Genomic DNA, 26,079 nt, shown 5'->3' with positions numbered 1-26,079 from the left:
CTGGTTTATTCATGCCTAACTCTGAACACTGGGTAAGGCAGGGGTGTGCAATCTTTCCCTGCTGTGCCCCCCTGCCTGCTTCCCTCCCTGCTCGCGCCCCCCACCCCCTCCCTTAGCCTCTGTCCGGCGTGACGCCGCGGGGTAAAGTCACGTTGCCATGCCAACTGCCACGCCCCCCCCTTAACAAGCTTGCGCCCCACTGGGGTAAGGGACAGAATTCACCCTGAAGTTACAATGTTTGCAAAGATTTCCAGGCTTGACTTTTAAAAAGGATATTTAAATATGAACGAAAGGGGCAGTCGTTCCTGGGCTGGAAGGGGTCTGAGGACAGGGGTGGGCTTAAAGCTGCAGGTCAGTCTTTTTTTATTTATTTTTTTTACATTTATTTTTTACTTCAATAGTTTCATGTGTGCAATCTCTAATTACCTAAAGAACAGTATAGCTGCAGCTCAATTCGTTTTCCATGTATTGATAGGTCGAAATTTGGTGACATATTAAAAGCTGGCATTTGTTTATAATCTGCTTGACTGGCAGTGGAAGCTCATGAATATTCATGAGCACTCCTGCACTGACAAGTGCTAGAGGGAGGGCAGGGCTGACAAAGGGGTGTGCCAGGGCTTGTGACAGGACATGATGGGGCAGTGCCTTAGCAAATGGTTGTTAAAATAGAATACAAGAAAATTGGTCTTTCAAAGTTGTTGTTTTTTAAAAACAGAAAATGCTAAAAGTATTTTTTCTTACTACAAAACTGATTTATTAAAAAAAAACAAACATGCAGGATATTGACTGAACTGCAGCTTTAATAGGTTAAATGGACACGTTTTCCTTTTTTCCGTGGTAGTAGTGTTAAGGAGCATTTACAGTCTTTATCGAATGTCTTTTTTGCTGATGACCAGTATAGTCCCTAGGATCGACATTAACTAATTCTAGTGACCTGACTAAGGGGGTCCTATCTGGGTTTTTCATTTCATAGTACCCAAATCAGACACCCAGAAGTATTTTTAATTTAGTTTGTAAAGTTAGATTTAGGAGAAGGTGGTTGCCTCTGGCTGTGCTCCCCTCCCTCGCCTCCCCCCCTCCCTCGCCTCCCCCCCTCCCTCGCCTCCCCCCCTCCCCCCAAGGCGTGCAGTACAATCGGGCAGGATAAGGGGGAAGGAAACGCTTGTTCGCCAAACACTTCCCCGTTCAGAAGCCTCCAAGAAATTGGACACTCCGCCTCTGAGATTGCACCGTTAGTTACAGGTGCATTGTTTCTGTCCAAAGTTTAGTAATTATTGAGCGATAACACCTGAGGAAACGGGTACTATAGGTGCTCTTGTTTATAATATGTATAGTACCTGCTAAATAGATCCAGTTGGTGGCTACGCCTTCATATCGTTAGTTAATCAGGGTCCCGTGTGTGACTGCGTGTTTCAATTGCATGTACCTGATCGTGGACATGCAAGTGATGAGCATTAAACGTGGCACATCCTAATGTGTCCTGCGGCGTCGGCATTATATGCTCTGTGCAGTGCCAGTATAAACCAGTGGCGGTTGTATGCTTTCCCAGCTGGAGTCCTGTGTGATATGTGTATATACAGCGCGTGTATACACGCCGTGCATTGTATGAAGGCGTGGGTGCGGGCAGGAGACGATGGGTGAAACCATTGTGACAGTGTAGCGTTCTTCTTTTGCAGCCGTTATCGAGCACGTGAGGGATGGCAGTGTGGTGCGGGCATTGCTGCTTCCCGATTTCTATATGGTCACAGTCATGCTGTCTGGAATAAAGGTGAGATTCCCATGCTATTGGCTTCATCCTGTCTCTATGCAGGGGAGGATATACATAGGGGACAGTATAACATTGCTAGTGTAGGTGCCTGCTGGAAGGGTTAGCTTGACATGGTTGTGGACATGAAGATGTTTTGGCCAAACGATGGAACTGAATGACCCATACATATGAGAAGAACATATATAGAGAAAGTATATAGTAATTTACTAGATTTGTCATTGGATGTGCATTGGGGTTTCTTTGTTTATTGTAGTAAAAGTACAAATTTTATTCCAATCACTTCCATTCACTCACTCGTACTCCTGTTCATTACCGGCGCGCACCTGTGCTGTCCGAACGGGTAGCTTATTCATTTGTCTAAAACAAAGGTGACCAACTCCAGTACTCAAGGGCCACCGACAGACCAGGAATCTGGTACATCTGACTCAGCCACCTGTGCTGAAGCAGAGCTATCCTGACTTTGACCTGTTTGCGGCACTTGACTGGAGTTGGCCACCCCTGATGTATACAGAAGTAGCGGCTGTTATTGTCCAATTGGTGCGTTGGTGAAGGATTACATACAGCGGGTATGCCTGATTGGTCCGTGAGATCCCCGTTGGGTACACACGGCTGAGATGCATCATTACATTTGGCTAATGTGTGGCAAACCCCACAACCTCATTGTTAAAGTGCGCGTCAGTCTGTGGGGAAGAACTACACCCAGTGAGGGATAAAAACACACACCCTGGGCACACAGACCTCTTCCCGTTAGTGGGGGGAAGTCGGGTGAAACTTAACGATCAGTTACATCCACATGGAGGAGATTCCCTCATTGTAAAGTGAACCTGCATGAAAATGTACGAACAGCCGTTACTCGTCTACAGCGCAGTTACCAAAGATAACGCAAGCGTGATCACGGAGATATACGGACCAGTACGTGGCGTGGTAAACACGATCTCCAATGGTCCAATAGACTGTTTGTTTAGTTTGTCATTTCATTATTAGAAGATTGTGCTGGCATTGGTTCTATCTAAACACCGAATAAACTTCTAATAAACGAGCGCGTATACAATGACTGGAAGTGTCAGTCCCCGGAGATCCCGCCGACCGCGCCTCTGGGAAGCGTCGCTCTGATCCATGCGTTATTCATTCCTACCAGTGATGCTTTCATTGTGCTGGCCTCTCAGATTAGGTCCTACGTTTGTCGTGCGCGTTCCCCCTTGGGCCTCACTCCTGTGATTTTTGCATTTCTAAGTGTTGTACCTGCCTTTGCAGTGCCCGACCTTCAAAAGGGAAGCGGACGGCAGCGAGAGCCCCGAGCCCTTTGCGGCTGAAGCAAAGTTCTTCACAGAGTCTCGCCTGCTGCAGAGAGATGTACAGATTGTCCTGGAGAGCTGCCACAACCAGAATGTCCTGGGTACCATCCTACACCCTGTACGTAGCACGATGCATACATTGTCCCTAAAAAAAAATTACACACGCATTGAGTCTTGCCATCCTGTACGTAGCACGCTGTATACACACTGTCCCTATAGATCACATGGCATGGAGTCTCCATCCTATGTCCAGTACATAGCACGCTGTATACACGCTGTCCCTAGAGATCACACGGGCATGGAGTCTCCATCCTACATCCTGTACATGGCACGATGCATACACACGGTCCCTATAGATCACACGGGCATGGAGTCTCATCCTATGTCCCGTACGTAGCACGCTGTATACACGCTGTCCCTATAGATCACACGGGCATGTAGTCTCCATCCTATGTCCCGTACGTTGCACGCTGTATACACGCTGTCCCTATAGATCACACGGGCATGGAGTCTCGCCATCCTACATCCCGTACGTAGCACGCTGTATACACGCTGTCCCTATAGATCACACGGGCATGGAGTCTCCATCCTACGTCTCGTACGTAGCACGCTGTATACACGCTGTCCCTATAGATCACACGTGAATGGAGTCTCCATCCTACATCCGGTACGTAGCACGCTGTATACACTGTCCCTATAGATCACACGGGCATGGAGTCTCGCCATCCTACGTCCCGTACGTAGCACGCTGTATACACGCTGTCCAGAGATCACACGGGCATGGAGTCTCCATCCTACATCCCGTACGTAGCACGCTGTATACACGCTGTCCCTATAGATCACACGGGCATGGAGTCTCCATCCTACTTCCCGTACGTAGCACGCTGTATACACGCTGTCCCTAGAGATCACACGGGCATGGAGTCTCCATCCTACGTCCCGTACATAGCACGCTGTATACACTCTGTCCCTAGAGATCACACGGGCATGGAGTCTCCATCCTACATCCCGTACGTAGCACGCTGTATACACGCTGTCCCTAGAGATCACACGGGCATGGAGTCTCCATCCTAGGTCCCGTACGTAGCACGCTGCATACACACTGTCCCTATAGATCACACGGGCATGGAGTCTCGTCGTTCTTGTAACTCAGAAAGCAGAGCCTTTAACGCTGCAATCTCTAGTAGCCAGCCAGTAAATAACCTTTACAAAAACAAAGCTTGTTAAAGCGGCAGTTCAAGCTACTGTTTAAAAAATATATATTTTCCCATTCAACATGAGCATCTATACAATCTGCACACTGACAAGTGATTAGCTGAGCTGCGCATCGATCCGTTCTGCTGTAATCAATCGCTTGCTCGGGTTATTTCAGTTCTTGCACAGCATTCTGGGCAATGTAGTTCCTGGAATATGATTGTCTGGGCAGTTACTAGATACAATTGGTGCACTGCTAGAGAGAGTGCGGGTCTCAAGAGCCAGAGCCTGTCAGAAGGAGAAGAGCTGTCACTTTGGAAATGCTTCCTACATTAGAAACATTAAAAATGTCTTTAAAACATATATATATAAATTTTTATTTATATATAAATGCTACAAGTATTTTCTCATAGTACAGAACTGATTTATTTAAAAAAGATGTAGGATATTGCTTGTTCTGCTGCTTTAAATGTACCCGTTCTAAAAGCAAAGATGGGAATGCTTTTGCTAATTAATTACACATTACCTTAGGGGCCTCTAAATGGAGGATTGATTGTCAATCAGGGGTTTTCTTTACCCTTCGCCCACCTATCCCATATCAGAGAACCCATAAAGATAAGAAGTGGGCTTTGCCTGTGCAAACTCCAGTTTAGTACAGTAATCAGACACAAGGGAGAAGCCAGAGGAAATCAAACCCCTCCCAAGTCTCTGTTCACCATGTTTACAAACTAACTTTAAGTAATGATTTACAAACACTTATGGGTGTCGGGTTATGATAAATGATGTCATTTACCAAGGTTAACCCCCTAAACGGGTCTGCCCCATTAAAGTGTATATTGCAGTAATACCTGTATTTGTTTGCGTTCTTGACTTGCAAGTGGTTTTTCCCGGGGGGGGGGGGGGGGGGGGTTTGATTCTCTATCCTTGAGCGCTCACACCATTCTGCAGTATAGAGGAGTATTGAGTAGGACACAAGGGAAAGACCTGTTCCTTTTTTTTGTTACGTACCTACATCTCTTGGTGCATGAATGTTACCAGAGCTGAGCTAATCGGAGTCAGACGTGGGAAAATAAAAGCAATTTAATTTATTCTGCACCGCATTAAGTTGAATGGACATCACTTCGTCGGTGAAGTCTGAACAGAAAGGGTTAATACACAGTCCCAGCCATCTCCTCCACCCTGTGCATCAACAATGAGTTACTGTAATAAATAAAATATATTTTAGGATCTCTAACATGGTTTAACAGCAGAATAATACTGTTCTACACACAATAATTTTTTTGAACCCCCCCCCAAGTTTGAGGCTGAAACGCGCGTGCACGCCCGCCAGATGCTCCGGCGTGCGTGCAGCCGTGACCACTGGGGCCGCCGTAGCCTTACCCTGCAGCCAGGGTTTTCTACCCGCTATTTCTATTTCTATTCCCATTCTATTTCTATTCCCAAAGCGGGAATCTAGTGGTGTCCATGGCTGACGGGGGGCCCACAAAGCCGCTTCAGTGGTCGGGGGAAAAGCCCCCAAAAATGAGCAGTGGGTTTGAATTCTGAATGTGTGTATGGGTTTGTGTAAATATAAGATATAGAATTACTCCCCTCCCGCATTTTATTCTATTGGAGCATTAAGGTACAAGCGACGCGGGTTTAAAACTGCTCACATGTAACCAGCATCCTTTGCTATTCCAGAACGGGAACATCACAGAACTGCTCCTGAAGGAAGGATTTGCCCGCTGCGTCGACTGGTCCATAGCGATATACACCCAGGGGGCCGAGAAACTCCGGGCTGCAGAACGGTAAGTCTGGGGGAAACTCTGTCGTAGACCAGGTCTGCCCAACGTCCATGGGGTGACCAGCCCAAGTCCATGTGGTGACCAGCCCAACTCTTCTGCAAGGTGTAATGATTGGCCCCGTGTTCCACTTTCCACTCGGGTGGGATTATTAAAGGGATGAGCCGTGCTTCAATACTTTGTCCATCTTCATTCTTGGTTCCTGATGAGCAGGTTCCTGAGACTCTAGGTTGCTACAGACGGGAGAACGTTGTTTTATGAGATCGAGGCTACATTGTAGCAACAGATCACAGAATGTGACGGCAGATAAGGACCACCCGACCCACCGACCCGGTCCATTCTCCTAGCTGTTGTAACAGCTCACGCCCCATTAAATCCTTGGCTTCCTCTCATATTTACCATATACTTGTTGCACTGTTGAATTCTCTTACTGCATCGGCTCTTAACCACCGCTGTTGGATAAAATCACTGGTGCTCAAGCTGCCTCTTCTATCCATTAACATTCAAAACATACATCTATACACTTTATTCACTAAAATGTATAGTAGATAAAGTGCATATATCGAGACAAACGGTGGTCTAGAGCAGGGGTCTCAAACTCAGTCCTTAAGGGCCACCAACAGGCCAACTTTTATGGATACCCTTGTTTCAGCACAGATGGCTCAGTCGAAGAGACACCTGTGCTGAAGCAGTGCTATGCATAACACCTGGCCTGTTGGTGGCCCTTGAGGACTGAGTTTGATACCCCTGCTCTAGAGGTTTGCAACCCTAAAGGGAACCATTGTTCCCTCTCTCATACCTTATTGCAAGTCAAATCAATAGATTCAAACTCTCCAGAGTAGGAATATTTAGGTCCCACATTTGGAGGCCAACACTAAAAAGCTCATATTGGCACTTCCTCATCATATAACCAAGTGAGGGGGGTTAAATGCAAAAAATAAGGGGTCATGTAAAAACTGCAGCCTAACGTGCTACACAGTAATTGGATTATGCACAGCCCAGATGCCATGCTGACATGCACACGGCATAGACATGTGGGTTAGTTACATAGATGATATTGTGTGAAGGCGTCATGTTCACTTCTATAGCCTTCCACAGGATTACTATACATCCATTAACTTTTTGGACCTGACAATCTTCAAATTAATTTAAAACGGTCAATGTCATGAAAGCTAATTTCTTGGAAAGAGGATATAATCGTCCACAGGTTTAAGCCTATAAATAGAGGATTTGAAAGAACCTGTCAGTCTCTGCTCATAAACAAGACACCTGAGGAACAGATTAGATGAGTGGCTACCTTTAACAGACTGGGGGATATTAAGGAAATCGTGGAGGCACCGGCATGTACTCTTCAAAGACGACCTCCAGAATGAAACCCGGGACCTTCTGGTTCACTTCTCCCCACACAGCTCTACGGAGACCTGGCTACAGAAGCAGAGACAAGGGTGCTTCAAGTATCATAGATGCAAAGCGTGTGATTTTATTAACTGCAAGACACAGGGTTTGATTTATCTAATGACATGCAAGTGTGGCCTGAAATAAGTGGGTAAAACCCACAGCCGGCTGAGGAGAAGGAACATAGAACTTGTAGGTTCAAAACGGAGTGAACACGACGCTCCGATATCATATCAACACGTTCCAGTGACAATACGAGCCTCCTATCCTTTCAATGAATTGATCACGTTCCTCTGAGCGCTCGAAAGTGTAACTGGGACAAACACTTCTCCAAAGAGTCCAAGTGGACTTATCTCTTCCACACTTTAACCCCTAATGGCCTGAATGAGGGTTTTGTGTACATCCCCTTTCTGTAAGCTTAGGTCTTTCCTGTAAGCCCAAGTCTTTACTTGAGTTCGCACTTACAGTTCACATTGGGCTCTGTATGTATTTTAATTATTTGACCGTTTCTTACCCTTTACCCAACTTGGGCACAAGTTTTATCTAAGCTGATAGACCATGCAACATAATCAGAGGGAATAATTTGATCTTCAATTAATATTTTAATGTTCTATGCCAAGTATTTATTAGCTTATTATATTTGAAATACAAATACCATACACTTGGAACACATTTATGGAACACATTGTGTATATCAGTGTTTAGGTTGAAGCATTTATATGCTATGGGTCACATTACACATGCGCAACACTCTGCATTCTAGTTGCTATGGCAACAGAACACTAGAAAGGGGCCGTCAGACACTCTGCTTCCGCCCCGGAAGAAGCTGCTCACTGAAACATACGTCGGGTCGTGACCCTGGTTACCCCTTTGAGGCTGTACACTGTGTACTCCGTGGTCCCCTTGGCGTTTGTCCTCATACTTTGAGCTCCTTCACTGCTTTGGGTGCATTTTTAGATTGTTTGGATCGGGCGGAACTTCTCCATGACTTCTCCCGCAGGGGCATCAGATGATGTATATCGGATCCCCTCCAGAACCACCTCTCCACCTGTGGGCTTGGGCATCTCTGGTCTTGGATTCAGGCAGCCTATTCCACACCTACGTGAGTGCCCCTGCATGCAGGTACCTGTACAGAGCAGGGCACTGCACACAGCCTCCTGCACAGAGCAGGGCACTGCACACAGCCTCCTGCACAGAGCAGGGCACTGCACACATCCTCCTGCACAGAGCAGGGCACTGCACACACAGCCTCCTGCACTGAGCAGGGCACTGCACACACAGCCTCCTGCACTGAGCAGGGCACTGCACACAGCCTCCTGCACAGAGCAGGGCACTGCACACAGCCTCCTGCACAGAGCAGGGCACTGCACACAGCCTCCTGCACGGAGCAGGGCACTGCACACAGCCTCCTGCACAGAGCAGGGCACTGCACACAGCCTCCTGCACAGAGCAGGGCACTGCACACAGCCTCCTGCACTGAGCAGGGCACTGCACACAGCCTCCTGCACTGAGCAGGGCACTGCACACAGCCTCCTGCACAGAGCAGGGCACTGCACACAGCCTCCTGCACAGAGCAGGGCACTGCACACAGCCTCCTGCACAGAGCAGGGCACTGCACACAGCCTCCTGCACAGAGCAGGGCACTGCACACAGCCTCCTGCACAGAGCAGGGCACTGCACACAGCCTCCTGCACTGAGCAGGGCACTGCACACAGCCTCCTGCACTGAGCAGGGCACTGCACACAGCCTCCTGCACAGAGCAGGGCACTGCACACAGCCTCCTGCACAGAGCAGGGCACTGCACACAGCCTCCTGCACAGAGCAGGGCACTGCACACAGCCTCCTGCACAGAGCAGGGCACTGCACACAGCCTCCTGCACAGAGCAGGGCACTGCACACAGCCTCCTGCACTGAGCAGGGCACTGCACACAGCCTCCTGCACTGAGCAGGGCACTGCACACAGCCTCCTGCACTGAGCAGGGCACTGCACACAGCCTCCTGCACTGAGCAGGGCACTGCACACAGCCTCCTGCACTGAGCAGGGCACTGCACACAGCCTCCTGCACAGAGCAGGGCACTGCACACATCCTCCTGCACAGAGCAGGGCACTGCACACAGCCTCCTGCACAGAGCAGGGCCCTGCACACATCCTCCTGCACTGAGCAGGGCACTGCACACAGCCTCCTGCACTGAGCAGGGCACTGCACACAGCCTCCTGCACTGAGCACTGAGCAGGGCACTGCACACATCCTCCTGCACTGAGCAGGGCACTGCACACAGCCTCCTGCACTGAGCAGGGCACTGCACACAGCCTCCTGCACTGAGCAGGGCACTGCACACAGCCTCCTGCACAGAGCAGGGCACTGCACACAGCCTCCTGCACAGAGCAGGGCACTGCACACAGCCTCCTGCACAGAGCAGGGCACTGCACACAGCCTCCTGCACAGAGCAGGGCACTGCACACAGCCTCCTGCACAGAGCAGGGCACTGCACACAGCCTCCTGCACAGAGCAGGGCACTGCACACAGCCTCCTGCACAGAGCAGGGCACTGCACACAGCCTCCTGCACAGAGCAGGGCACTGCACACAGCCTCCTGCACTGAGCAGGGCACTGCACACAGCCTCCTGCACAGAGCAGGGCACTGCACACAGCCTCCTGCACTGAGCAGGGCACTGCACACAGCCTCCTGCACTGAGCAGGGCACTGCACACAGCCTCCTGCACTGAGCAGGGCACTGCACACAGCCTCCTGCACTGAGCAGGGCACTGCACACAGCCTCCTGCACAGAGCAGGGCCCTGCACACAGCCTCCTGCACAGAGCAGGGCCCTGCACACATCCTCCTGCACTGAGCAGGGCACTGCACACAGCCTCCTGCACTGAGCAGGGCACTGCACACAGCCTCCTGCACTGAGCAGGGCACTGCACACAGCCTCCTGCACTGAGCAGGGCACTGCACACAGCCTCCTGCACAGAGCAGGGCACTGCACACCGCCTCCTGCACTGAGCAGGGCACTGCACACCGCCTCCTGCACAGAGCAGGGCACTGCATACAGCCTCCTGCACAGAGCAGGGCACTGCACACAGCCTCCTGCACTGAGCAGGGCACTGCACACAGCCTCCTGCACAGAGCAGGGCACTGCACACAGCCTCCTGCACAGAGCAGGGCCCTGCACACAGCCTCCTGCACAGAGCAGGGCACTGCACACACAGCCTCCTGCACAGAGCAGGGCACTGCACACACAGCCTCCTGCACTGAGCAGGGCACTGCACACAGCCTCCTGCACTGAGCAGGGCACTGCACACAGCCTCCTGCACTGAGCAGGGCACTGCACACAGCCTCCTGCACTGAGCAGGGCACTGCACACAGCCTCCTGCACTGAGCAGGGCACTGCACACAGCCTCCTGCACTGAGCAGGGCACTGCACACAGCCTCCTGCACTGAGCAGGGCACTGCACACAGCCTCCTGCACTGAGCAGGGCATTGCACACAGCCTCCTGCACTGAGCAGGACACTGCACACATCCTCCTGCACAGAGCAGGGCACTGCACACAGCCTCCTGCACAGAGCAGGGCACTGCACACAGCCTCCTGCACTGAGCAGGGCACTGCACACAGCCTCCTGCACTGAGCAGGGCACTGCACACAGCCTCCTGCACTGAGCAGGGCACTGCACACATCCTCCTGCACAGAGCAGGGCACTGCACACAGCCTCCTGCACAGAGCAGGGCACTGCACACAGCCTCCTGCACTGAGCAGGGCACTGCACACATCCTCCTGCACAGAGCAGGGCCCTGCACACATCCTCCTGCACAGAGCAGGGCCCTGCACACATCCTCCTGCACAGAGCAGGGCCCTGCACACATCCTCCTGCACAGAGCAGGGCCCTGCACACATCCTCCTGCACAGAGCAGGGCCCTGCACACATCCTCCTGCACAGAGCAGGGCACTGCACACAGCCTCCTGCACAGAGCAGGGCACTGCACACAGCCTCCTGCACAGAGCAGGGCACTGCACACATCCTCCTGCACAGAGCAGGGCACTGCACACAGCCTCCTGCACAGAGCAGGGCACTGCACACAGCCTCCTGCACTGAGCAGGGCACTGCACAAAGCCTCCTGCACAGAGCAGGGCACTGCACACACATCCTACTGCACAGAGCAGGGCACTGCACACACATCCTACTGCACAGAGCAGGGCACTGCACACATCCTCCTGCACAGAGCAGGGCACTGCACACAGCCTCCTGCACAGAGCAGGGCACTGCACACAGCCTCCTGCACAGAGCAGGGCACTGCACACAGCCTCCTGCACAGAGCAGGGCACTGCACACAGCCTCCTGCACAGAGCAGGGCACTGCACACAGCCTCCTGTGCTTCCACATTAACATAGACTAATTACATGCCGTGAGCAGCAGTATTCTGCAGGAGGGTTTAACCACTTGTCATCCCCAAACTTTGGTCTTTTGATTTACAGTTTCATGACCAAACCATTCATCACTGCCAGTATGCACACTGATTAATAACCACTTAGTAGTGATATCAACCCCATTTGATGGTCAATTAAGCTGATCGGTGTTCATTGTACCATGCTAGCGGGCTATTTAATGCTGCCTTGTCTTACTGCAGCCCTCCCAAGGCCTGGGGGTATTAGAGATGTTCTGACACAGCTTGCTACATAGTTGCTGTGTAGCATTCTGCGACTTTAGTGCCTAATCCTTTGGGTTCAATTTAAAATAAATTACTCTGGTCAAGATAGGTCAATAAACCTGACACGGATATTAAACCCTGTCCACTATGGCGCAGTATAAGGGCAGGAAGTACCATCATTCAGACACCCTATACCAGGTACATTAACGATCAATCGGCACTGAGTGGTTAAACAGAAAGTGACCTGCGGGGGTTACGTTTTTACTTTGTTTTTTGGTATGTGTATGTTTGTCACACTGTGGACCTTTTCGGTTTTTTATTTTAAGGTACACTCACGAAGTACTTCTGTGTGAATAAAAGTTAATTATTAATGCCATCATTCTACATGCAATTCATTAGTGTGTGCTGTGCACGGTGTAAAGGCTTTCTTCTTGGGTGTACTTCAGTACACTCCCTTTTGTTCTATAAGTACCTCCTCGGTTGCACCCACCACTGCACATCCACTATACTAGGTTGAGCGAGGTTTTCTAATATGTACAGTCTATTACCCAGCATGGTAACGGGAATCTCTGCACACACTCTCGCGAGAGTCCTTTATCTGCCAAAACTTTAGAACCAGCGTAGTCCCAAAGGCAGACGTTGGGGCCAATATGTGCGTCAGCCCCTCAATGCAGTACCAACCGACGTGCGTTTCACGCTGACGTGCTTCCGGGGGGGAGAAGGGATGCCCTGGCTGTGCTCTTTAGTCCTCCAATAATGTACCTGGATGTGTAACCCAAAGTTAGAAAATCTGAAACAAACACATTAAAACCAATATTACATCAGACATTCGTAGGCAGAAAAATCAAAGTCTTCATTAAGACCGACGTGTACTTGTTTCTAGCTTATAAATCCACTTGGCCTCGTGTCTCAGACGGGCATTATCCAAATCTCCGTGTCCTCAGTCACATGAACAATTCCCATGAACAAAACCTTGTTCATTTCCCCTATGATATTTGGAAAAATTAATTGCAATAGGAGTATATTGTTCTGCATTTCATAACCTGCTCCAGCACCCTGACCCGTAACTCCAGTCCTGTTTTTCACACAACTGCAGGATATCAGATATATCACAGCACTTGTTCTACAATTGATAGACTGTCACGAATCGGTTGCCATCACCCATACGAAAAAAGGACGTTCCTCTTTGTAGAAATGGACAGGCTTTAGTGGCCACATTTGTGCGATCCCACAACTCCAGATGGGAGATGTCCTGATGTAGAGTAAGGACCCAATGCGCCAAGATATCGCCCACATCTTCAGACATACTCCATGTAATCGGTTCACTCCACAAAGGGGACCGACCTTATCCTCCTGCAGGAATGGCCAATGTCTGAAGAATGCGCCTATAGTGACTTGACCGTTCCAATGAAACGTACCACATCACCCCTGGCGTCCTCCGTGTCCGGACACTCAACAGATTCACGTCTGTGTGCCTTGGCTCACCTTCCCAGGCCATGTGTTTTGGGGATAACAGCCAATATTCAATTCATGTTGGCTGTTTGTATGCCAATTCATGGCTTGTTCATGAAATGTGGTGATTAAATGGATAGGGTTATTACATCTTATGTTAAGAGGTAGTCCCCCCTAAGATCAAAAATGAACCAACATCAACCCCATGGTAACAGACCCCGCCTTCAGGTATCCGACGCGTGGAAGCCCTTTTAAAATACTTTGTAATGTTGGTTTGTAAACATGTCAAGCTGAGACATGGGAGGGATTTAAGGTCTTCCGGCTGATATTACAATAAGGACCCAATGAAACAAAGTATCACTGAATTGGCTAAGAAACCAAAACACGCGTTTGCTTTATAGATGTATTTTGTTTAGGGGAATTGAATGACTTTGTCTCCCTCTTGTGACCCAGGAGAGGGAGACAAAGTTAGTCAGTTTGAGACTTTCCTGGCTTCGGTTTTAAATCACTATTCCATCATTCAAGATGCAGTTATAAAGTCGCCCTTAGACGATGATTTCTCCTCCGGCACGTTGGCTCTGTAGATATTGGCAAACTAGGAATGTTCAATATTTGCATAGGCAAAAAATACTTGAAAATGTCAGGAAGTGAAACGGTCGAAGCTGTTGCAGTAATTCCCATGATGCGCGCGCTGGGCTAGAGATGGATTTGTTGCGGGCTCGCTGGGTACACAGACACCTAAAACAATATCATATGAGACCAGGCACAAAGGCTAACAAACTGGGGGCATGGTTGCCTTGTTCCTTCATACAGAAGTAATTTCTTGTGTGAAGCCGAACTGCAGGAATAATAATAGTCCCAGAAGTCGGTCTTCAGGGGAGGCGCAGTAATATCCGACACGGATGTGCTCAGGAGCTCCGTTATTCCAACATCAAAGAGGAACTTTCACAGTGGTCCGATAAAGGGCATCGCAGCCTGTCTAAGTGTACTAACAGTGACCATATTAGAATAGAGGTGTCTTAAGAGGGGATACAAGTACTGTATACACAAAAATATTCGGGAACATTACAAGGAGCTTTCAAAAGAACTATTCATCCCACGGGCAGTACAAAGGGCACAGGGTCATCCCTTAAGGTTGGAGGAAAGGAGATTTCACTAGCAACAAAGGAAAGGGTTCTTTACAGTAAGGGCAGTTACAGTGTGGGATTCATTACCCATGGAGACTGTGATGGCAGATACAATAGATTTGTTCAAAAAAAGGTTGGTCGTCTTTAGAAAGGAAAGGTATACAGGGATATACCAAATAAGTATACATGGGAAGGATGTTGATCCAGGGAGAAAGCAGATTGTCTGCCTGACATTCTAGCTCAAAGTCCTCAAACCCTTTTACATCACACACATGCAGTTGTAACACACCATATTAAGCCAGTTCCCCTGCCTGCTGCTAGTTCTTGCAGCAACGTTATCCCAGGCATTGCCCGTTACTTCCCAGGGAAATACAGCTGTTTGCTTTCTTTCCCACAGCTTTGCCAAGGAACACAAGATGAGGATATGGCGAGATTACGTGGCGCCCACAGCCAATCTGGACCAGAAGGACAAGCACTTTGTCGCAAAGGTAATTATATACCTGTCAAAACAGAGCTGTCAGCGTGACCTCCTTTCCAAGGACAGCTGGGTTTATAATTCCCATCGCTATTGATCTTCTCTAGGTGCTAACGAGGTTTCAAGGGGAGTGGGGTCAGCAGCCTTCCTCGGTGTTGGGGAAAAGTAACCCTATAGGCCTGGCCTTCTCCTGTCTCTACCTGCTCCTCATCTGCTATAGACCAGGGGGCTCAACTTCAGTCCTTAAGCCCCCCCCCCCAACATGTCAGGTTTTCAGGATATCCCAGCTTCAGCACAGGTGGTTGTCAAAGGCTGAGCCTTGGCCACCTGTGCTGAAGCAGGGGCTGAGCCACCTGTGCAGACGCAGGGATATTCTTAACCTGAACTGTTGGGGGGGGGGGGGGGGGTCGTCAGGACTTGAGTTGATCAGCCCTGCTAAAGACTATATACCAGCAGTGCACAAACTGGGGGGGGGGCGCAGATTTGTCTGAGGCGGGCGCGGGGTTTACAGAGGCCCCGCGCGCTTCCCAAAGGCACTTAAATTGCGTGCCGGGGAAGTGGCGAAGGCCTCTGTAAGCTGCACTTACCCTGGCTCAGACTGCTTCTTGAGTCGCGTCGCCTGAAGTCATGTGATGTCAAGTTACCACGGCAAGAAGGGGACAGCGACGGGGGCGCAGGGAAAGACTGCGCTCCACTGGACTATACCAGTCTAACCTTACAAATATCGCGGTACCAGAACGTGGCCTTTCCCCCGCCCTCCCCTTCCTCCTGCGGTTCCCCCGCCCTCCCCTTCCTCGTGCGGTTTCCCCCCCCCTCCGCCCTCCCCTTCCTCGTGCGGTTTCCCCCCCCTCCCCTTCCTCGTGCGGTTTCCCCCCCCTCCCCTTCCTCGTGCGGTTTCCCCATGTTCGTTTACTTAACAGGGTTTTATGCCTAGAAAATGACCCAAAAACCTAACACATAAAATAACTCCTGAACCCCTCGGCTAGTGACAGAATTGGGCTAATCGGGCCGGTGGCGTCCTGTAATCGGGCCGGCGGCGTCCTGTAATCGGGCCGGCGGCGTCCTGTAATCGGGCCGGCGGCGTCCTGTAATCGGGCCGGCGGCGTCCTGTAATCGGGCCGGCGGCGTCCTGTAATCGGGCCGGCGGCGTCCTGTAATCGGGCCGGCGGCGTCCTGTAATCGGGCCGGCGGCGTCCTGTAATCGGGCCGGCGGCGTCCTGTAATCGGGCCGGTGGCGTCCTGTAATCGGGACGGCGGCGTCCTGTAATCGGGCCGGCGGCGTCCTGTAATCGGGCCGGCGGCGTCCTGTAATCGGGACGGCGGCGTCCTGTAATCGGGCCGGCGGCGTCCTGTAATCGGGCCGGCGGCGTCCTGTAATCGGGACGGCGGCGTCCTGTAATCGGGACGGTGGCGTCCTGTATCTGGGGATGGGACGGATAGGCTGCAGGAAAAACGTGTGTGTGCTGTTGTGATTATATAAAGTATTATGTATGGATCGATTGCGACAGGACTTTTTATCACCTTCAAATAAACATTATATATATTTTCCCCATAATGTTGCATTATTTCCTTTTTTTGGTATTGATTTCTGACCCCTTGGAGTGCAGTATATTGATTTCTGAGATCTAGAACACGTATTTCTTTGCCCGCTGTGAAGTCGCCGTTGCAGCCTTAGACGAGATGCATTAAACAGGGCGCATGTGATGTGTAAATCTTCACAAGAACTTGATGACTTGCGCAAAAGAAACGAGATGTTGCATGAAAGAATGCGCTGCGCGGGTCAGCCTCGCTTCAGTTTGCTGCACATGGCGCCAGCGGCTTGATCCGCACACGTGTGCGTCCGTGTAAATCCAGGGAACATGCAGGCACGCAACTACATTGTAATCTCTACCTCCGGTCACCATAAAAGCGTAGGTGATTAACCCTTTAGGTGTCAGAGGAGTTGGATACATGCAGGGTTGGTTTGCGTACCCTCTAAGTACAGAGAAGGGGAAGATGTATCCCTTACGTTTCAGGCTTTCAAAGCGAATTCCTCAGTCCTCTTGCAGTCTTTGAGTCGCGGATACGGTCCCTGGTGTATGAGTATGCAAGTAAGCGCGTCGCAGGGCCGCCTGTGACTTCTCCGGCACAGCCTCAGAGGCTTAGCCTGCTGCATGTAGCCTGGCAGTGCGCGGGGAGCGGCCTTGCGTTTCTGCATGGGGGGGGGGATTGGGGGGGTGGTGTCGGGACGGGACCCTGGGGGTGAGGGTTGGCATCAAGATGGGAGAAGAGGCATTGATGTGCCAGGCAGGGGAAAGGTCGCCAGCATAACCAGGCCTCTGCTTCACTCACATCTGGGCCTTTGTGATATTTAATATCTTTAGTATAAAGCTTTACTTTATAGATTAACAGCTACAGTTGCCAGCTTTTATCTTACTGATTGCATGGTAATACAGAGGACCAGTGTTTCTGTAGGGGTGTGTCTGTCTCGGGGGGGGGGGGGGGGTGATGATTTTCCTCCAAACACGTGTAGATCTCTGGGATCCTGCAGAAGGGGCTGTGCACAGGTTGGAAATGCAGCAGAAAGGGCCGTGTACTGTACACGGGTTAACAAGGTTTACTGAAGTGTCATTAAATAGTTTTTGGAAGCGGTGTGAGATTGTCGATAGCTCTTCATAGGTCCAGGGGGCAGGATGTCCTTGCCAGTCGCTGGGCACGCCCGTGCCATATTTGGGACAGGCTGCCAAGTGTACCCCCCCACCCCCCCACCCCCACTTTTTTAATGTGCAATATTCAATGTTTTCTTAAGCTGGACTTGGGTAGCACGTGACTTGCATGCTCATTGCAATCGTTCTTTGTGTGACAGCCTGTAAGGGAGATTTAAATAAAGACCCTATACATAAACCTAAAACACCCGGCGTGACCGGCATCCCGACCCTCCCACGGTTTATTTTTTTACCTTTTTATGAGTTCATCTCTGGAAACCACTTGTACTGTTCATGAGTATCAAAGATCCCCGGCGTCTTATTAAAAATAAATAATTGACATAGCCGACACCAATTATCAGTTTATATACAGGGTGATGCTTCCTGCCAGCAGAATAAAGCACAGCGTAGGAGGTGGTAGACAACGAAGCTCCCACTAGATGGCAGTGTTGACCCACTGCAGCTTCATCCTTTGCACACACTGCGACATATGGATTCGGGACTTGCCCGTCTCTAAAGTAACATTTTCTATTGAATTTCTCCGGAAATGGCTGATTAGCTTTTCTTCGAAAGTAAACCAAAGTGTGGGGAAGAGGGAGGGGGGGTGGGGGGGGGGTGGTGAGGGGGATGGGTTAGAAAGGTATAAAATCATGCTTGCACCATGATGGTCAGAGCAGTTTTAAGAATAAACATGAAATGAATCCATAGGAATACCCCTGCTGCCCCGGATTGTCACTGCTTTGTGTTGGTGGTGTCCCCACCTGGCAGTGAAAGAGTGTCGCCTAGGCGTGACATGTCGTCCCATTTGGATGACTGGCGTGTTGATGCTGCAGTGTGACCGGGGCAGTTACTTCTTGGTCGGGGACATGCAGCTAGAAGAGCATTTTTGTGTTTTTTTGCGTGGGTTTCTGCAGGCTGTTACCAGCAGCCTCCTGTGTGAATGCACTTTTGTAATAAAATGGGTTAATGTGCAGGTTTGGGCAGGGACCCTGTCTGATGGTTTAGGAACTGCGGGGTTTCTGTAAAGGAAGGCAATTTTTAAACGACCTTGACAGCAAGAAAACGCCTGACCCGTGAAGGGTTTCTCTGCCCCCTGGGTCATTGGGTTGCTGATGCAGGGGCAGATATTGTAGACTGTTTGCAAGCTTCTTGGCGATCCTAAGGGTAATGAAGAACTTGCGAAGTGTCCTGTTGGATCCAGGTGACGGAGCACACCCTGAACGTGTTCATGGCAGACAAGAAGTACGATCAGACAATGGTAGCATTTAAAAAATACATTTTTAATGTATTATAATGTAACAAGCATTTTTGTTTCTATAGCAACGATTTACAGTCACATCCCCGTCCTCTTCTGTACCAGGCTCTGGCACACCCCTTTTCGAGCCCTGCCCTCTCTAGCAGTGCACCAATTGTATCTAGTGACTGCCTGGTCACATGATCTTCCCCACAGAACTTTGCATCTTTGGTCCTCTTCTGCTGCACTGACAGCCATTTAGTGAACCCCCAAACCTAATCTTCGCTGATCGATCACAGGAGAACGGATCGCTTGGCTATTTATTGTGTGGATTGTATTGATGCACATATTAAAGGGGGGGGGGGGGGGAATCAAATAAAACCTGCAGCTTGCCCTGCTGCTTTAAAGCAGCGTTATTATTAAAGCTGCACAGAGGGGACTGAGCTGAGGCAATGTCAGCGATCTGGTTACTGGGTTACAAAAACACAATAACTTCAGAAATGGGTTAAATGTGTCCATATCCGACGTATAGCGACTGACCTATCGACGTGTGTTTGTAAAGGGAAAGCCCCCCCCTGGTGTGGAGATGTGATGGGAACGCTGGCTGATTTCCACCCAGTTGGAGTAACTGCTACAGCCCCAGAGGGGTTTTTTTGCTTTGTTTGTTTCTCAGAGTTAATGCTTTGTCACAGTTTTCCAGTCAAGCTGTAATTTCACATTTAATGCCCCGTTAATTCCACCTCCCCTGCCTCCTTACCTGCACACGCGAGCGATGCACAGGGTGCCTGGCTGGTGTGCAAGCTGCACTGCAGGGGCTCAGCCCAATTCCTCTGCGCTGAAGGGTTGAGCTTTAGGGCGCGAGAGAAGCCTGCTTTCAGTCGGACTCTGAGCACTGCGCAGCGTGCAGTGTGTAATCCAACAACTCTGCTGCCAGTACAAACCCTCTGGCACAGGGGCGGGCAACTCCAGTCCTCGGGGCCACCACCAGCTCTGGTTTTTGCAATATCCCTGCTTCAGCATAGGTGGCTCAATCAGTGGCTGTCGACTGTGCTGTAGCAGAGATCCTGAAAACCTGACCTATTGGTGGCCCTGGGGACTGGAGTTGGCCAGTCAATGACTGAGCCACTGATTAAGCCACTTGTGCTGAAGCAGGGATATCCTGATAACCTGACCTATTGATGGCCCTTGCGAATTGGAGTTGCCCACCTCTGCTCTAGCAGTAGGGTGTTGGAGGAACTAAACGACACTTTAAAGTTAACCCCTGCCGTTCATGTCCCTCTGCCTGTCCAGTTTTCCCTGTCTCCGTGGGGAACACACGAACCATTCATTTTTGGGATTGGCCTTTGCTTTGATATATTGCGCTTAATCCCATTCATTTGAAGGGCACGCAATGCATTCTGCTACCGTTTCAAGCCCATTGTGGCAGGGAAGATGTTAAACCATACTACTTTGGGAATCATTTCTAGGACAAATCATGTCTACAGGTATCTGCATCGTTGCAGTTGGAAAAAAGACCTGTCCATAGTTTAACCATAGGAAGGCAAAGGAAAAACACCAGTGAAATATCACTCGGTGATCTCGTGGGGAAAAAATACATTCCTTCCTGTCCCCAATATTGGCAATATGATTTCTCCCTAGATCAACATCCTTCCCATGTTTATTTGGTATATCCCTGTATATCTCTTATGTTGTATCTGCTATCAGTCTCCATGGGTAAGGAGTCCCACACACTAACTGCCCTTACTGTAAAGAACCCTTTCCTTTGTTGCTGGTGAAATTTCCTTTCCTCCAACCTTAAGGGATACCCCCGAGTCCTTTGTACTGCCCGTGGGATGAATAGTTCTTTTAAAAGCTCCTTGTACTGTCCCCGAATATATTTGCATATAGTTATCATATCCCCTCTTAGACGCCTCTTTTCTAATGTAAATAAATGTAATTTAGCTAGCCTCTCGAGCCACATTTTTAAGAGGTTGGATATATATTTATATATACCTTGTTCTTTTCCTTTGCGAGATGGGAGGGCAGGGCGGCTGCCACCGCTGTAAGATCTGCCTTCAGTCGGCTCTCAGTGTAAGGAATTGATGGTGCCACAGAACGCTCGAGGGACCTCAGATTGTGGGACTAAATGCAGTGCGGCTTTAGAAATGTCCCTTCATAGTCCTCTCCACGAGGAGGCCCATCGCCTGGAAATGCAGCACGCGGTGTCCTGCGCACACGCATGTGTTAGCCTTTTGAAATCATAATGGCGAGATTACCAACTAATTTCAAAGAGGGCCTCAAAGGCTTTCTGATGTTTGTCACCAGATATGCACAAGGTGGGAGCGACACGCTCGGCAGCAGTGAGAATCCATGTGCCCGTTAACAGTGTTTTTTTTTTTTTTTTGTTTAATTTCTAGTTTTCTATGCAGGGTTTATATTTCTGACTGTTACAGAAAACGGCTCATCTGAGCTCTAATGCTACAGTCATTGTCTTGCATAATTCAGCCCACCAATTTCTTTGATCCTTCAAACTTTCAGCCCATTTCCCCCAAGGAAAAGTAAATATTCTCTCCCCCCCCCCACCCCTGTGCAAATTGCCTTTATAATACTGATCATGCCCGCTTGTACATTCCCGCCGTCCTTTCCTCTGGATCATAAAACTGAAGCTATTTAGGGAGGGTCAGGCTGTGCCCATCTGCCGGCGTTTCTTTTCCACATTGTGATGTAGATCAGATTGCTTGCAGCCCTGATCATGTGGATTTAGGAGAGGCATTGGGCTTTGTGCTGTGCCTGCATTAAACCTGCCAAGACATTGAAGGTTCTGTGAGAGTTTATCCCTCCACGTCCCTGGAAGCCCCTCTTCAGCTGCCTCCAGTTCCGAGTGGGAGGCAGGCTTCTGAAATCCCCTTCCATCTGGCATAAAAACAGCGTGGCCGAATCAAACGCAACTTTATCTTTTAGTCGGAAGATTCACCCTTACTTGAAAGCCAAGAACCAACATATTGAGGATGGTGCAAGCAAGGGATTCTGGGAGTGAAGCCGCCACTCAGCCACAGGCTCTCCCCTTATACCGGGGCAAGTTTAAAACAGATCAAAGCAATAGCTTGCACTTTTTATTTAAATGCAGCATAGCACTTTTGCCCGCTCTTTCATACGTATTTAACTGCAAATTAATTCTAGGTGGGACCGTTAACATCTCAAATTATGAAACCATTCAAGAAACTGGGGCTTGAAGCTTCCCCAACAATGAGAAGTCCCTCTGCACGCAGGAACAACATTTCATCAAGGTCCAAAAAGACATTCACATACAGTATGCATATATGTGCAGGGAAAGCACTGCGGTTCAGGGGAGCATTAGACTGCGGGTTTTCTCTCTACCCGATTCACTTAATATCAAACCAGGCTGAAGGATGAGCACTAAAGATCAGAGGAGAGCCTCAGCTGCCTTCCCACCCTGGTGAGAGACCAGGAGTGCCCCCTATCAGCCGTGGTAGATGGTTATCCAGGAGGTGGGCAACTCCCAGCCCTCATATGCCACCAATAGGCCAGGTATTAAGGAAATCCCTGCTTCAGCAGAGAAGGCTCAGTCGAAGTCCTTGGGGAGTGGGTTTGCCCCACTCCTGTGCTAATCTGTCGGCACCTGTTCACTAAAACACAACCCCCGTAGCACTTGCATCATTTCCAGATGAATTATATGCTAGCCAAGCAGCTCTGCCACGTCCCTTTCTAAAAGCAATTTCTTGTTGGTGTTTTATCTGCTTTTCTGTAATGATGCTTGTACCAATGCACCATTACTAAACCTATTATAAGGCAGGTAATGTTGTGTGCAATCACTTTTGCAGCCCTTCTATTAGCGTTCTCTTAAAATGATTCCGATTTTCCTCCCCCACTACGCTCCGTGTAATGCGCTTAGATCCCTTGCTTTGGTATGTTACTGGCGGTCAGACCCTTTTCAGCCATAAAAGGAAACAAAAACGGTCTCTTTCCAACATGTAATAGGGGCAAATGTGTGCTACACCGCAATCAGCTGCCCTTCTTGAATCCATTGCAACCCGTGTAACATTGATGGTCGTATTAACTATATTTAAAAGACACACTTATGGGTAATCTTAAAAACCTGTTGGGAGAAGAGATGTCCTAGCGTATAAACGCCGGGCTTCACTTCCAGCGCCGCTCTGTGACCAAATGATCTGATCATTTGTTAAAGGTCCCATCTCATCCTCTCGGCAGAGTTTGTTTCAGCGCACAAATATCTGCGGTGTTTCTGGAGTATATTTATGGCGCAGAGAGAACCTCTTATTGATTTGAACATGTGTGGTTTCTAGAGAGAGCAGGAAACGGAGAGATAGTCTTTGGATTTATTGTGTTCTTTTCCAACTTTAATTATTATCTTTAATAGTTTAATAAACCTTTGTTCACATTTACACCACCTCATGCGCACTCCTCTTGGTTTGATGGCAGAGTAAATTCTAACCTGGTTTATCCATCTTCCCTCCCTCCCCCCACCCTCCTCCCCCCCCACCCCCCCCATCCCACCCCCCCCATCCCCCTCTTGGGCAACTTCATGCCACGGACACCAAGATTAGATTGTAACGTCCTGAAGCATCACCCAGTGCCTCATATTCTGAGCACAGTCTCAAATTCAGGACCCCAATTCCACCGGCTCCGGACAATACATGAGTATGCCAAAGTAACCGGTAAAGGGCTTGGTTGCCCGGTTTGGCGGTTACGGGATCAGTTGTGGTTTTCATGTCCTGGTCATGCTTTTGAATCGCCATTCTCTAGGCAGAAGCCGCTTTATCCAGGCGTGTTCATGCATACTTTACACGGCTATTTATGAAACCGTGGCGCTTTGTATTGTGCATGCGCTGTACATTCTCCTATATGGTGAGCGCGCCGTTGCCAGACAGACATCCACTCCTTACGCGTGGCCTGTCCAAGCTGGTGAGTTCCTTGTGTGAACTGAACCAGTGGGAAGGTATAGAATGGGACCGCATGCTCCCAATCCTTTCTGCCTCCAAATGAAGATTAACTGCAGCAGTAAAGGTTGTTGTGGCAGAAGAGAGGTTTTTATATTGTATGTATAAGAATACTCTGGGTCTTATTAAACGGAAGATATTTTTATAGTTGGTGCCGAGCTGCTACATTTAGGTTCTGTAAGGATACAATGCACCTGTATCCCATGCGGCATCTTTTCAAGTTGTCAGTCGATATATACGAATGACCTTTCATTTGGAACATGTTCGATACGTTGGAAGGAAATTTTGCAGAATGTGTGAAACCCCTGAGCTGCTGCTTTTTATTCTGGGGGAGGGAGGGGCAAGATTGACTTCAGTTAATATAAAACCAAGCGTTGTAATCAGACATCAGTCTGTCTACACACGCAGTTTAATTACATGTAATGCTGTGTCGAAAGGTCTCGCATTGTGCGGAGAGAAGGGAGTCAAAGAAGTTAATCATAAAGTGGGTAAAATAACCCCCCGAAAAGTTCGACTTAGGATGAGCGGTGATACGACAAAAGCAGTGTCCGCGTTTAAATTGGTTGCGGATACCCCATGGACATCAAATCCCAAATAATGGTAAAAGGGACAGTCACATTAACCAGCAGCAGGTAAACCTGTTGTATCAAAATTGACAGACTACCTTTGTCTTATTTTATTGCTAGGTCTGTCAGGGGTTCTAAGCTCCAGTCCTCAAGAACCCCCAACAGGTCAGGTTTTCACGATATCCCTGCTTCAGCACAGGTGGCTCAATTAGAGGCTCGGTCTTGGAATTGGCCACCTGTGCTGAAGTAGGGATATCCTGAAAACCTGGCCTGTTTGGGGTTCTTGGGGACTGGAGTTCAGGGCAGTGGTACCAAAGCCCGCCTCCAAGAACCCCCCACCAGGTGGAGATTTAAAGATACCCCTGCTGGGTCTCCGGTGGCGTCATTAAAATGACGGCGCTACCTGTGCTGAAGAGAGGAGATCTTTAAACTGATATTTATTTCTTTTCACTGCTTGGAGACATGAATTATATATTGTATAATAAATGTAATCATTAACTTGTTTTTGATATTTTCATTCTGGTGCACCTGGGGTAGTATTAATCACGTCAAAGGGCTCGACTAAAAACCACTTAATGGGATATATATTGGGGCACCCTGCCGCCTGCCCCTGATGAGACTTCTTCACAATGAATGCCCCGGCTGGAGAAGTCGGAGGAGAGATGATGCTTTGTGTGAGTTGAAGGCATTAAACCCTATAGGGTGTTAATTACCAAGTTAGTCCCAGAATATGCTTCACTTAGATCTACATTTTTATGGTAATTTTAGTTCTCATCAGTCATTCCTGGACATTTAACACCGTCTTTGAGAGCTTCTGACTATAACACATTTGTCAGATGGACTCCGGAAAACACTGTTCTAGCACTGAAGGAGTTAATAGAAGTGTCTGCCATTCTTAGAACAGCGCACCCCTTTCATTGTTGGGGTTCATGGCAGCTCCATATAGTTTTTTTTTTTCATGTTTATTTTGCGAATAAACATAAAATCCCAATAAAACGAGAGAAAAAACCCAGGAATTTGACCGGAAATTAGTATTGTAGGATCCACGTGGAACGCGATGGGATACAGCAGGAAGGGCGCACGTAGGTATACTTTGTTCTTTTTAAGCACCCCGTGCGCTGCGCAGGGAGACACACACCTCCACGAGGAGTCTCGGGTAACATCGCCTCTATTAAAGGGTACAATCCTGGCACGGAAATGGTGCAGAATAAGGGTGTTGCGCATTTCCCGGTATTAATAGAGTTGGATTTATGCGAGACTGCCAGCTTCAATCGTCCGACCGTGAACGGTACAACCCAACCCAAAGCTGAATCGCACGAGGGCCCAATAACCTTCATTGGTTTTCTAACACCATCTGCTGTGACGGGTTTCTGGTTCCTTTCCCATAACCCCCTGCGTGGCTCGTTCTGGCTATTGCTGCTCCCTACTGAACAAATCCAGCGACCTCAGACTGAGGATTCTGCCATGTTCTGTCCCAGACAGCAAGGCATTATAGAGGAACT

General features: G+C 49.3%; 1 protein-coding gene across 2 annotated transcripts in view; it reads left to right on the top strand.

Annotated features, from left to right (window-relative positions):
* SND1 (staphylococcal nuclease and tudor domain containing 1) overlaps window positions 1-26,079 on the top strand; it is an 810,790-nt gene that overhangs the window by 90,364 nt on the left and 694,347 nt on the right. For both annotated transcript variants that reach the window (XM_075599279.1, XM_075599278.1), the window contains exons 8-9: window positions 5,938-6,044; window positions 15,058-15,148. In XM_075599279.1, the coding sequence (XP_075455394.1) occupies window positions 5,938-6,044; window positions 15,058-15,148 (198 nt within the window). The remainder of the gene's footprint in view (window positions 1-5,937; window positions 6,045-15,057; window positions 15,149-26,079) is intronic.

This window comes from Ascaphus truei, chromosome 5 (genome assembly GCF_040206685.1).
Source record: "Ascaphus truei isolate aAscTru1 chromosome 5, aAscTru1.hap1, whole genome shotgun sequence".
NCBI lineage: Eukaryota > Metazoa > Chordata > Amphibia > Anura > Ascaphidae > Ascaphus > Ascaphus truei.
Note: the sequence above shows the minus strand (reverse complement) of the source record. Positions and strands in the feature narration are given on the sequence as shown.